The sequence below is a fragment of the Protopterus annectens genome, chromosome 13.part0 (genome assembly GCF_019279795.1).
Source record: "Protopterus annectens isolate FY-2018-M chromosome 13.part0, PAN1.0, whole genome shotgun sequence".
NCBI classification, from domain to species: domain Eukaryota; kingdom Metazoa; phylum Chordata; order Ceratodontiformes; family Protopteridae; genus Protopterus; species Protopterus annectens.
In genome coordinates, this window is record NC_056747.1 from 91,248,919 (window position 1) to 91,261,909 (window position 12,991).

Below are 12,991 nucleotides of genomic sequence, written 5' to 3' on the forward strand. Positions count from 1 at the left end.
TGCACTATTTTTTTCTGTAATATGTACTTAATATATTTGAATTCAGCTTTTATTCAAATACGCACCCAAAATAAACAAAACAAAACAAAACAAAAAACAGTAACTGCAGGACAAAACTAATTACTTCATAGGTTCATAGATGTATACTAGGCTAACAACCACTAGGACTCTTAGAAGCCTAGCCATGCAACACATGTATATCCCACAAATTTGATTTATATAGAGGGTGATTTACTGACTGCCTCTGCCCATCAGAGACATAGGTGTCAGACCAGATGGTGAATTTCCAATTATCCATCCATTGGTCTAATTTTTACTTAAATAGGGATTGGGAGAAACTCTGCTTCACATAGATGGGGAGCCTGTTCCAGAGAATGGGAATTCTTTGAGAAACATATTTGTTTTTTCCAACATGTTCTATTTATTTCACAAGCAAAATTTAGGTCTTTTAATCTAGTAGTTCTGATGCTGTTCATTTTGGGGATGTGCAGAAGGTTCACCAAACAGGGTTCAGGGATGCCTTGTATGCCAGGCAAAGATCACCTCTCACAAGTCTGTATGATACTGAATAAAGAGACAGGACATTGAGATGATCAGCAATGGACATTGTGTTTACTCCATGCATTGTTTGTATAAGGAACCTTTGTGTACATTCATTTGCTGTTTGTAGCTAATCAAATACATACTGAAGGGAAAATTCATACCTCTCAACTTCTTAGAGCAAGAAATTTGGACAAAGCCATAAATAATGGGGGGACAAAGGAACAAAAATAGGGACACTTTTTAATTATTGCTTTTACAACCTTAAGTAAGTTGATAGAATAACAGGTTTTGTATTAGCATGAATTTTCTGAAGGGTATGAAGTCTGAAACTCAAATGTTTGACATAATATTTCTAACTTCATCCCTCAATATTTTGTGAATGATTTGCCTGAAAAGCACAAATTTATGAAAAACAGATAAAAAAATGTTTGTTTGTCTTTCGGCTTTGTTCTAGTTTGTTTGTTAGGGGTCGCCACAGCAGAACTCCGGTCTTCTAATGATTGACAGTAGATTTTCACGAACGCCAAAGTGCCAGCTCGACGTTCAACCTTCTACAAAGGCACACCCATTTACGCATGTCTTTCGAACGCCCATCCAACTGCGGGGAGGACATGCAGACTCCACACAGAAGACCCTCCCTGCACTCTAGCCGAGAATTGAACGGGAGAACCTCTTGCTGTGAGGCAACAACGCTACTGCTGCACCACTACAGCATGAAAAACAGATATATGGGGCAAAAATCTGTACATTCTGCAAAAATCTTCACAGTTGAGAGGTATTTATACACTATGATGGGTCTCATGAGAACCAATTACAGTGGTGTGATGACCTTTCTATATCTAGATGCCATGCCCCTGCTTATAAGTTGAGCAACATAAAAGGATTTTCTTACTATCTGGGATACATGTTGGTCGAAGGTTGGGTTACTAGTATCTGCATAAGTTTCCAGATTCCTGACTAGTGAATCAACTTTTGGGGTGTTATTGATGACATAGTTATCTAGGGTGGCAGTCTTCCTAAAACGTGGTATAATGCATTTCTTGGCACAGAGTTTTAAGCCATGGCTTTGGCACCAAGCATTTGGTTGTGTTAGACCTCCCTGAAGGGTGTTCTCGTCGGTGGTTCAGTGACTGCTTCCAGTTTGCAATGATCTGTGAACCTGATTAGCCACAGACCTTTGACATCGGAGAAGTAGATACTAAAGAGGAATGGGCCTAGTACAGAGTGTTGGGGACCCCACTGGTGACCAGCCTCTTTGTGGAGGTGACCTTAGATATTCCAATCTCCTGGGTACTTTCAATGAGCCAGCTAGCTATCCAGAATATTTTAAAGGGGTTTCTGTATAGTTCTGTAAGTTTGTTGACAATGCCCGCGCTGAGTATTCTATCAAATGGTTTAGCCAGATCTAGGCAGTATGCTCTATTTTCCCCTCATACATTGCCTTAGTGACCTTTTCAAAGAAGTCCACCAGATTCAGTAAGCATGACTTTCCCCTTACAAAGCCAAACTATAATGGCAGCAATGTCTGAAGGTCTGCTATGTCTTTGTTGATAATCTCCATAATAATTCTTTCCATGGCTTTCCGAATAAGACTGGTCAGATTAATAGCAATCATATATATCCTGATTTTGTCTCAGATGTTAGCTCTGTCCCTCTTAAAACTGGTGACATTTGGAGAAAAAATTGTGAATTACACTTAATGAACAATGACAATACTACAGTTACAGACATCTTTTACTTTAGAAAATATATATTAATGAATATATTGACATTTGTCCCTGATCGCTGAGAGCTATGATAGTAATATTTAAAGAAGTGTCCTGATTATTTCCGGATTTATCCATGATTCTGGAGCCAGCCAAGAGGTTGAATGTACGCGGTTTAGGCACTACTGTACCACGAACAGAAAATGAATGTGTCGCCCAAAGATAAGGTGGAATAATTAAGTTCTTCTACCGTTTTAAACAAAAGCGAGAATATACGTTATTAGGTAGACAATAGGCAGCACAAATTACTGCATGTTTCAATTTTGGAAGAAAATACTAGTAACAGGAGAATTGCCTGCCTTTATAGGGATGAGCAGTTTACGTTCACCGATAGAGGGCATTGTTGCTGTATTTCGATGTAGCCGATATTCATTCGTTACACTTCAGGTCTTGGGGAATCAAGATGGCGACGGCCAAGGTGAAGCAGGACATGCCTCCTCCGGGAGGTTATGGTTCCGTGGATTACAAAAGAAACCTTCCCAAAAGGGGCTTTTCAGGTGAGCACTGTCTTCAGGCTTAAACAGTGCAACACGTTTTGGTATGACATAGTGTGTGTAACAAATAATAATTATGCTTTCGGCAAGTTGGGGTTACAGCAAGAAGTGTTATTCATTTTTGTGTACATGTGAGGTATTCGGATGTATTGGAGCAAAACCCGTATTTCCAAGTTATTAAGAGATGGATGCGAGCAATACTTCGGTGGAAGATCATTGTGACCTCCTTTTTCTTATCTTGCTTTATTAGATGCACACCGTGCTAACACATATCCTGCACTGCTGTCCCATGGAATCGGTTGTCTTTTCCCTTTTAATTCGTAAACTTTTGTTTTTTTATCTTCGCTTTCAATTTCAGCTACTGTTGTTAATTTATTTACTTTTATCTATTTTGGGTACGTATCATTAAACAATGCACAGGTATAAATTACTACTAGTGCATTTGTTAGTGATTTCCACACTTTCATGTTAGACGTTGTATTTTATAAGTTGCTGTGTTTTTTGTGAAGTATTTTAATTTATTCTTTGAAATACTCTTATTCCAGTTCAGGGGTGCAGGGAAGACTCTTGACCTTTACTGGGTGGAAGACAGAATCTAATGAGTGGCGTGCCAACCCATTGCAGGTCATCTGCACAGTGCACTCTACAGGATACTTGCGTCTTTGAGGAGTTTAAAGGAGTGCTGTCTAACTTTTTTGACTTGAGTAGTGGTATAGACACATATATTGGCATGCTTGAAATGGGCTTAAGTTGCATTTGTTTGGTAGATTTATAGTTTGCTGTTTAAGTACGTTCAGTAATCAACGTTCTATTTCTCATTTACCATCTTCCCCTTTGGCTCTTTATCTGTCTTGTGCCGTCTTGAATGTTTTTATAGGGACGACCTCCACTATGGTTGTTAATTCCATATCTCCCCAAAGAAGTGGTGCATTTGCAGACTGAAGGAGTAGTTGGGTCTCACTGTCTGAAAACTTTGCTCCTTTACCCTTTCTGACCTTCCTGTTTAGAGTGACTCCTTCATGTCTGCCTGATATGACTTTGTACATTCATATTATGAACTCCTGGTCTCTCGGTCTTGTGACAGTAGCTTCAGGTTTTTGCTGTTCGCTGTGTCTCATAGCATCAAGCCTATCCGTGCCCAGCATTTTTTACTGTTTAACAGTGCTTTCCCCACTGAAATACTTTTGGTGAGGGAGATGAGAATTCCTCTCTATATGAGCTGTGTATGCCTGTGGCATCCTGTGTCACTCAGAATTTAGGTGTGCATAGTATTCGGTCCCCACTATTCCTCAGAGGATAAGGAGCAGCAAATAGTGGAAAAGCCCAGTCCCGAATAATTGTACATTTCAGGGCGGCCACTGTGGTGCAGCGGTTAGTGTTGCCGCCTCACAGCAAGAGGTTCTCCGGTTCGATTCTCAGCTGGGGTGCGGAGTCTGCATGTCCTCCCTGTGGTCGCATGTGTTTCCTCCGGGTGCTCCGGTTTCCTCCCACATCCCAAAGACATGCTGTAGGTGGATTGGACACACTAAATTGGCCCTAGGCATGAGTGTGTGCATGTGTGTGCCTTCTGTGGAAGGTTGGGCGCCAGGTTGGCAACTCAACACCGTAAAACTCCACTGCCAATCATGAGCAGACAGGTGATTCGCTGTGGCGACCCCTAACTGGGAAAAGCCGAAAGAAGAAGTTCTGTTCACAAAGCCCTGAGATAATTGGATTACATCATTTGTTTTCACAAAAACATCATGTTACATTAGTTGCTTTCCCCAGATAAAGTAACTAACACTTTATTTACACGAAATGAAAATGTTTTTCTGGACATCCCTTTCTCATACCCAAAAAGCAGCAGTTGTATCTTTCGGCTTTTCCCGGTTAGGGGTCGCCACAGTGGAACTCCGGTCTGCTAATGATTGGCAGTAGATTTTTACGTACCGAGTTGCCAGCCCTGACGTACAACCTTCAACGAAGGTACACCCATTCACGCATGTCTCCACACACAAGACGCTTTGGCTGAAAATCGAACAGGACAACGTCTTACTGTGAGGCGACAACGCTACCGCAGCACCACCACCGCAGTATATATACCCAAAAAGCAGTTGACCAGCAATATTTTGCATATATCTCTTGCCTGTTTTCATAATATTAATGCCTGTAGCTTGTCACAGTTCTGGAGAGATTGTACTTTTAAAAATGCATTTTACTGGCATTTTATGATTATGCTAGCTTCCTGAAGCACTTAAGTTGTACATGCCAGTTGCCAATTTCATGTATTTGCTTTCCTTATATTTTCTGTCTTGCATTTACAGGTTGCAAGGTTGCTCACATTTTGCAGGTCATTTATGTTACCAATGTGAAATAAGAGAGCAAAAATGCAACATATTTGTCATTAGCCTGGCATCATATGTGCATGCAACAAAATGGACATGTCATGTAATGATATAAGATGTTTTCCTTTAAAAAATGAAAGCTTCCAATTCTAAGTAAAGCAGTTGGTTTCATAGTATCATAGGAAGTTACTAGGCTGTTGGCCCTTACAAGCCTAGCCAAGAATTTAGCCCATGTTCCAAAACGTCAGCACCCGATGCCCCTGTCAAGAAGGGACACAGGTGGAATCCCAGGGGTGTATTTTCTGTTTCCCATCCAGTTTGCGCTTAAAAAGGGTTAATGAGGTACTCTGCTTGACTTGGAGAGGGAGTCTGTTTCACAGAAGGGGGGAGTCTCTGGGACAAAAAAAATTTGTCCTGCCAATAAGTCCTATTGATGTCACAGACCAGGTTGAGGTTGCGCATGTAGGTTACTTGAATGGAGCTTGATTTGCAGATATGCAGCAGTCCCATCAAGGCGGGGTCTGTGATTGCTTTGTATGCCAGACAGAGGTCACCGCTGAGGAGTCTGTATGAGACTGAGTAGGATCTATCTGTGTAGGGTAGATGTTTGAGGCCCTGAATTCTCTTGGTGAGGAACCTCTGTGGTCTCTCCAGCTGCTGTGCCAAAAGGGTCATTGTACTCTAATGGGTCTTATGAAGGAAGAATACAGAGATGTTATGACCTCCTTATCCCTGGGTGAGATACCCTTACTAATGAGGTGGGCCATGTATAAAACTTTCTGTACAACGGAGGCAATATGGTGGTCAAAAGTCAGTTTGCTATCAATCTGGGTGCCCAAGTCCCTCACTACTGATTGCATGCTTAGGACCTTGTTATTAATGTGATAATTTGTGGGGACGTCACTCTCCCCAAAGGGGGTAATTTTTTTTTTTTGGCATTTGTCTGAGGTCATGTGTTTGGTATCAATCATTGGTTTGGATGAGACCCTCTTGGAGGATGTCCACATCACTAAGGGAATTGATGACAGTGCCCAGCTTGCAGTCATCTGCAAACTTGGTCAGACATAGACCATTGGTTTTGGCCTGCACCTCAGAAAAGTATATCCTAAACAACAGAGGTCCCAAGACCAATCCCTGGGGTACACCACTCATTACGGGTTTGCTGCTTGAGGTGGCTTCCCCTATTTTGACCAGGTGGGTTCTGTCAGTGAGCCAGTTTGCTGCCCATCTGGTAACGTACTGTTTGATGCTTAGCTGAGAGATTTTATCTATTATTCCTGAGTGGAGAACAGTATAGAAGGCTTTGGCCAGGTCAAGGTAGGCAGTGTGCACTCTTTCCCTCATCCCTGGCTTTGGTGACTTGTCTCAAGGAAGTCAACCAAATTTTAACAGGCATGACCTCCCTTGACAAAACCAAACTGTGTGGGATTGAGTGTTTGAAGGTTGCCAGTGTCCTTGTTAATGAGGTCAATGAAAATCCACTCTATGACCTTGCAGATCAGGCTAGTTAGGCTAATGGGTCTGTAATTTCCTGAATCTGTGGACGCTCCACCTTTGTGCCAAGTGATGACAGTGGTTGTCCTCCACTTAGGTTCATACTAGGCTATCTGCCCTGGGGCAATTACAAGCCTAGCCCGATTTTGTTTGGCTTACGCTACCCCTTGATTTTGAGTATACTGTGCCTTTTTTAAGGTTTAGTTTATTGTGCCTCTGTCTAATAATAATGACATGGAAGTAATCCCTGGGACAAACCTACGATCCTCCATCCACTCATCAAGATTCTTCTTGAAGAGATTCAGTGAGGTGCTCTGCCTAACATGAATTGGAATTCTATTCCAGAGCGAAGGGAGCCTCTGGGTTATGAATCTGTCCCTCCAGCAAGTTCTATTTATTTCTGTGCTGAGGTTCAAATCCCTCGAGCGTGTGGCTCTAAGGGATTTAGATTTACTGAGGTGGAGCATGTCCATTAATTCTGGATTGGACATAGCTTTATATGTCAGGCATAGATCACCTCGAAGTAGGCGGTATGCAACTGAGTAGAGCTGAGTTTTTTTTAACCGAGCAGCATATGGCATCTGCTTGAGTCCCCTGATCCTCTTGGTGAGGTACTTTTGGGGTCTTTCTAGTTGCTGCAGGTGTCGGGTAAGGTACATCCCAAAAGGGACATTATATTCTGTGATAGGCCTGATGAGAGATGAATAAAGGGGCACGATTACCTCTCTTGAGCTAGATGTGAATCCTTTCATGATGAGGTGGGCTATGTAGAAGGTCTTTCTAACCACTTTGGCAATGTGGTTGTCAAAGGAGAGATTGCTATCAACTTGGGTTCCCAGATTCCTAATTACTTTCTCTGTACTTAATGGGTTACCGCCTATGTGGTAATTTGTGGGCACATTGGCATTTAGCTTTAGACCATGGCTCTGGCACCAGTTATCCGTCTCTGTGAGACCTTTTTGAAGGATGTTTGTGTCAGCTGGAGAGTCGATTATGGCGCCCAGTTTGCAGTCATCTTCTGGAATGAAGCCGGTACTCAGGCTTTGGTTAAGTAAGGTGCCTAATGGTGCTGCAGGTTCCTTACAGAGTTCATGTAGGATGTAGCCTGGGATGTTATCGGGTCCCATGGAGGCTGTATTTTTTGCCTTTGAGAGGGCAGTGATGACTTGCTCCGTAGAGATCAGGGGTGAGGGGCAGGTGTTGGATGTCCTGATTTACTGATAGGTTCATTCACCCCTCTGCCCCCCCATCAGCCAGCAGGTTGACTATATCTATGACATTTGTGTATGTGGTGTCTTTGACCACCAGTTCTGAGCAGATCTGAGTGCTTCCTTTGAGATTGTGGACATTTGTGAAAAAGGCCTTTTGTATGCCACCATGTAAGCTTCTCCATTTCTTCTTGGCTGTATAACATAGTATGCGCCATTCCAACCACAGGGATGATGGTCTCCAGAACAGTTGTGCTAATCTACTAGCATTTTATTAGCCAATGAACCATACCTAGAAGAGCAACAGTATAAATTATAGACTCTCAAACTTGATTTGGTGTAGTCTCAGATCTTCTCCTTTTACTTGTTAGAATTCTACCCCCCCCCCCCCAAGTCCAAGTATGTGGTACCACCTCCTCCTTTTAGAAACAAGAGACAGTTCTGAATTTACCAGTTGCTGGGTTGAGATATCCTGTTAATTGTTATTGGGTGTTCATGATGTCTCATTGGGCTTATTAAAGAGTTAATGGGAGGCAAAAGGTTGTGGGTTTTTTTTTTTTTTTTAAAACAGTGCACTTTTTTTTTCTGCGTCCTGATCTCTGAAATGTTGCATATAGGTGGCTATAATTCACGTCTTATTGGGAAATACGTTATTAAGAAGCCTGAAGTATTTCTTGCATTTATTCCTCCTAACTTGGTTGGTCTTGTGCTATGGTTCCTCTACCTGCACCCAATCAATCCGTTTGTTCCAGGAGGGTAGGAACTGGTCATTTGCTGGCTAATTAAGAGCTCTGTAGCACCTTCATTCCTCCTGAGGTGCATCCGTTCTTCTCTTTGCCGGAGTTGGCTGGTAGGGAGTGGGTTAGCTAGCTGGTCCCTCTGAACAGCTTGCCTGTAGACTGCAATGACTGATCTAATATTTTTTTCATGTTTCTGTTTGCATGTCATTATGCAGTAGTAATCCATCAGACAGGACTGCTGCTTCATGCATAAGCATCTCTCTGAAACAATATAAAAGGGTCATCAACAATCTTGCTGGTGTGTCCTTTGCCACCATTCCCATACTCCTTTCTGGCAGTGACAGTCTAGGTTTAGCAGCTTCTTGCTGTATTTAGCCTAATTACAGAAGCAATGCACATCTTCAATGCTAAGATTAGAAACATCTTTGTCCATTTAGAATATGCAGGGTAACTTCTAAAATGTAGACCTTTTGATTTAGCTATTCTGTTTCCTTCTTGTGGTAGCTGAAAAGTCTTATGTAAAACACGTCATTGACATTGCACTTTTTCTTGGGTTGACAGTAGATAGAAAAAACTCTGACTTTAGTACAAATGTTTCAGATAGCAGTACCGTCTGTGAAGCTCTTTAGTTAAACCCTGCATAGTGGGGGTAAAGATGCAGTGTACCTATCTGGTACTTAACTCCTTTTTGGCAAGTCCAAGCCATTTATCTAACTGCAAGCACACACAAGTTCATGCTGCTACTATTCGTGGTTCATAGGTGTTTACTAGGCATGTGGTCCTGAATATGATTGAGGATCCTAGCCATATTTCCCTTTTGTTTGAAAGCACTGTCTAAAGTGACTGCAAGCACACACAAGTTCATGCTGCTACTGTTCGTGGTTCATAGGTGTTTACTAGGCATGTGGTCCTGAATATGATTGAGGATCCTAGCCATATTTCCCTTTTGTTTGAAAGCACTGTCTAAAGTGACTTGCTCAAAGTCACACAGTAGACCAATGAAGATTGAAAGAACAAACTGTACCCCAGGAAGCCGTTCACTAATAGCCTGTTGCCTTTAATTGTCTGTGGTAACTGTTGAGTTTTCTGCCATTTTAAGGAATGATTATGAATGTTTTTTGTTAGGCATTGTCCTTTTTTGGTTTGTTCCTTTTTCATCTAATAGCTCCATGTGTGCCTCTAATACCATTGGAAATGCTTTAATGTCAGGATTTTCAGTTAAAGACAAAATAGCTTTGGAATGCTGTTACAGTGTAGTCACGTTTTCATGGTGTGTGTTAATGGCTTGAATGTGTTCTTCTAGCCCATTGTTTATTCTTGTTGGTTTGTTCAAGTGGCACTTGCTTTATTTACTTTTACTTTATAGTAGAGATTTAGCACCTTGTTTTTCAGCAACATGTTCGTCGTATGGTGAGGTAAATTTTGCAGTTGAAAATGTAAAATGCCTGTATAATGCTTGTGATGATGAGAGGTATTGCCAGCTATGCCAGGAGAAGTAGGGCAGTGGATGTGTAACCTATGCCAGCATTGCTATCTGGAGTTTTGTAAAGAATTGCATGTCATTTGTACACAGGCACATGTGTCGAAAATGTATTTGTAAAGCTGCTTGTGTTAAAAATGTACCAACAGTGGGTCCTGCTGTACAGAAAAAAAATACATCTGCATTGTAACTGTTGAAATGAATATACTGTAACAGAAAAATACTGGAAGAGAGGAGGTTAATCTCAGTTCAGCTAATTTTGAAAAATAATGTGAAATTTAAATTACCTGTTTTAGGCCATAAAGATTGTGTCTTACAGTTCTGATTGCCGCCAACAACTAAATGCTCTGAAAACCAGGACTAGGAATCCTATTGTATTGTCCTTAGGGGTGAACTAATTGCTACCCTGGAAGGGTGGAAGTTTTTAAATGGTTTTATAGCTTCCAGATGCTATAGCACATCTCAGTAAAGCTTTGTCTCTGTGTATGGTAACAGATGTGTGCTAAATTCTGGTTCAGTTTCTAGCAAAGGGGGCAGTGGGGGAACCGGAGTCCGATGACCAGATGTATGTGATGTCATTCTGTAATCCAGCACTGAAGTCATGTTTTAATACTAGATGCAACTACTCTGCCTGGCCCAGTAATCAAGGAACCTCAATCCTCACCACTAACACCAGTGAGGGATGTGCACATTGGGAGGATGAACAGTACGCACACAGTAAAATACAATTTCACTTAAGAGCACACAGAAATCACAATCGGTCTGGAGCTGGTTTCTCCCTTTTTCTCCAAATCCCCAATAAGGCTCCCACTGGCACAGCTGTAGGGTTATGAGTGGTCAAGCCAAAACCTCCAGCACCCTCTGTCCCTGCCCAAGTATCTCTCTCCCCTAGATTTGGCTTATATACCAGCACACAGACATTCCTGGGGAAGGCTGGCACAGGATCACTAGCTATGCCTCCTTCTGCACAGACTATATAGTAGTACCACCTGCCACCAACCACCCTTATCAGCTGCTATAAGGCCCTTACCAAAGGGTGCACAATCTTACTGTGTAATGTTACTGTTATCCAAATGGGAAGTGTGACTAAGACTTGAAGGCTACTTAGGGAGTGGCTTGTACAGTATCACCAAATACATGCTTATATATCTGTACACAAACCAGCCACAATTAAAAAAAAAAGTGTAATATATTTAATAGTGAATAATAAAAGCACAAGACAATACTGATTAACTCAACATAGTGACAATAGAGTTCAGAATTACAGGAAATATTTTAAAACGACATTGCAGAACAGTTTCACATAAATACAGAAAACATCTAGACTAATCTTACTGTATTTGTAGTTATCTCTAAGAGAAACCACTATACTTAACTAACTTGCAGAACAAGGCAAATATAGATGAGAAGTGCTAGAGATGTTTACAGGTCGAGAACAAGATACAAAATACACTGACTTTCTCTGAGATGGTTCTTAAATTAATTCACATTACTGCTGGGTCATCTCGGATTACATCATTCTAGTCACCTCTGCCCTTAGTTTCCAGGCTAACAAGAACTTAACATTTAACATGTCTCTGTTAAAAATACTTCTCTCAAACTGACACTTATCAATTAGAAGCTGACACTTATCTCTTAGAAGCTTGCCTGAAACTAGGACTCATAAAACTGTTAAATACTTTTAACCTTGAACCTATAATTGTCTGTCTCAAAGAATGGAAAGAATTTCCATCTGCAGACATTCTGTCTTCTAGTTCTGGTAAACACACTTATAAAAGCCATTATTTATTTTCTCAGAGTTTGCAAGTTAACTCTGCATGTCCCAACTTCTGCTATAAAAACATGCATTTGCACAGATGTATAGTCCATATACATTTTTGCTCTTCTCCAGCAGAGTGCACTGTGGTTAAATTTTTAAAGCTCCGCACATAACATATAGTTCTCTTACATTTGTAAGTCAAGCCTGTGGATCATATTAATATTTACAAATGACAGGATTATTTACAAAATTCTAGCTGACAGCATTCACACTGGATGAGACAGAAGTCTCAGGGCAGTCTGTTTTTGAAACCTGACAAAGAAGAAAGACAGCTTGTTCATGTCATCTTGTCTTGCTCTAGTAAGTGAACTAGTGAATAGTAATTCTTTAGATTGGTTAAGTACTGCTTTTCTGTGTCTGTGTGAATGTATCCATCTGTGTTGTTTTTAATATTTCCTGTGAAACTTTGGTGTTTATTGTAAATGTTTAATATTTTCATCTTTTATTATTAAACATATTTAAACTTTTCGTTGTGGCTGCTCTTTTAGAGAATATTTCAATCTTTGAGAGTGCATGTATATATCTGGCGACACTGTGGCTGCTTCTGAAATCCTTGCTGCATTGGTTAAACACTACCATTTGCATTGGCATTAATTTTGCTCCGTATAATTGGGTACCATTGTAAGAGCCTTAGAGTAGCTGTAGATTACTTTGGAGTGTTCTGGTGGCAGCACCTACATTTATAGTCTGGGCTGAGGGGGCATAGCTGGTAAATCTGTGCCGGCTGTTCCCAGATGTGTGTGTGTGTGTGTGTGTGTGTGTGTGTGTGTGTGTGTGTGTGTGTGTAAATCAAATCTCGGAGTATATGTGTTAGTTACGTGGAGTAGGGACACAGAGCATCGATTTCACGGAGAGATGGAGGACGTGGCTTGGAACACTCAGCTGAGGGCTCAAGTCTGTAGCTATGACAATGTGGAGTCTTTTACTGGGGGCCTGGCGAAAGAGAGGGAAATCCAGCCCCCGGACGGAGTGTGTTCCCTGTGTGCTCTTAAGTGAGATTGTGCTTTGTGCAGAGAGCTGCATCTGGAAATACTGTGCATCTGTTTTTGTTCCAAGTGAATGTCCCTCACCGGCCTCTGTGGTGAGGATTGAGACTTCTTGATTACTGGCCCGGAAGAGTGAA

General features: G+C 41.4%; 1 protein-coding gene across 1 annotated transcript in view; it reads left to right on the forward strand.

Annotated features, from left to right (window-relative positions):
* The first annotated feature begins 2,669 nt into the window (after positions 1–2,669).
* The window catches only part of NDUFA13 (NADH:ubiquinone oxidoreductase subunit A13), a 223,734-nt gene continuing 213,412 nt past the window's right edge, over positions 2,670–12,991 (forward strand). Inside the window, exon 1 of the mRNA XM_044090650.1 lies at positions 2,670–2,806. Within this exon, the coding sequence (XP_043946585.1) occupies positions 2,713–2,806 (94 nt within the window). The 5' untranslated portion in view covers positions 2,670–2,712. The remainder of the gene's footprint in view (positions 2,807–12,991) is intronic.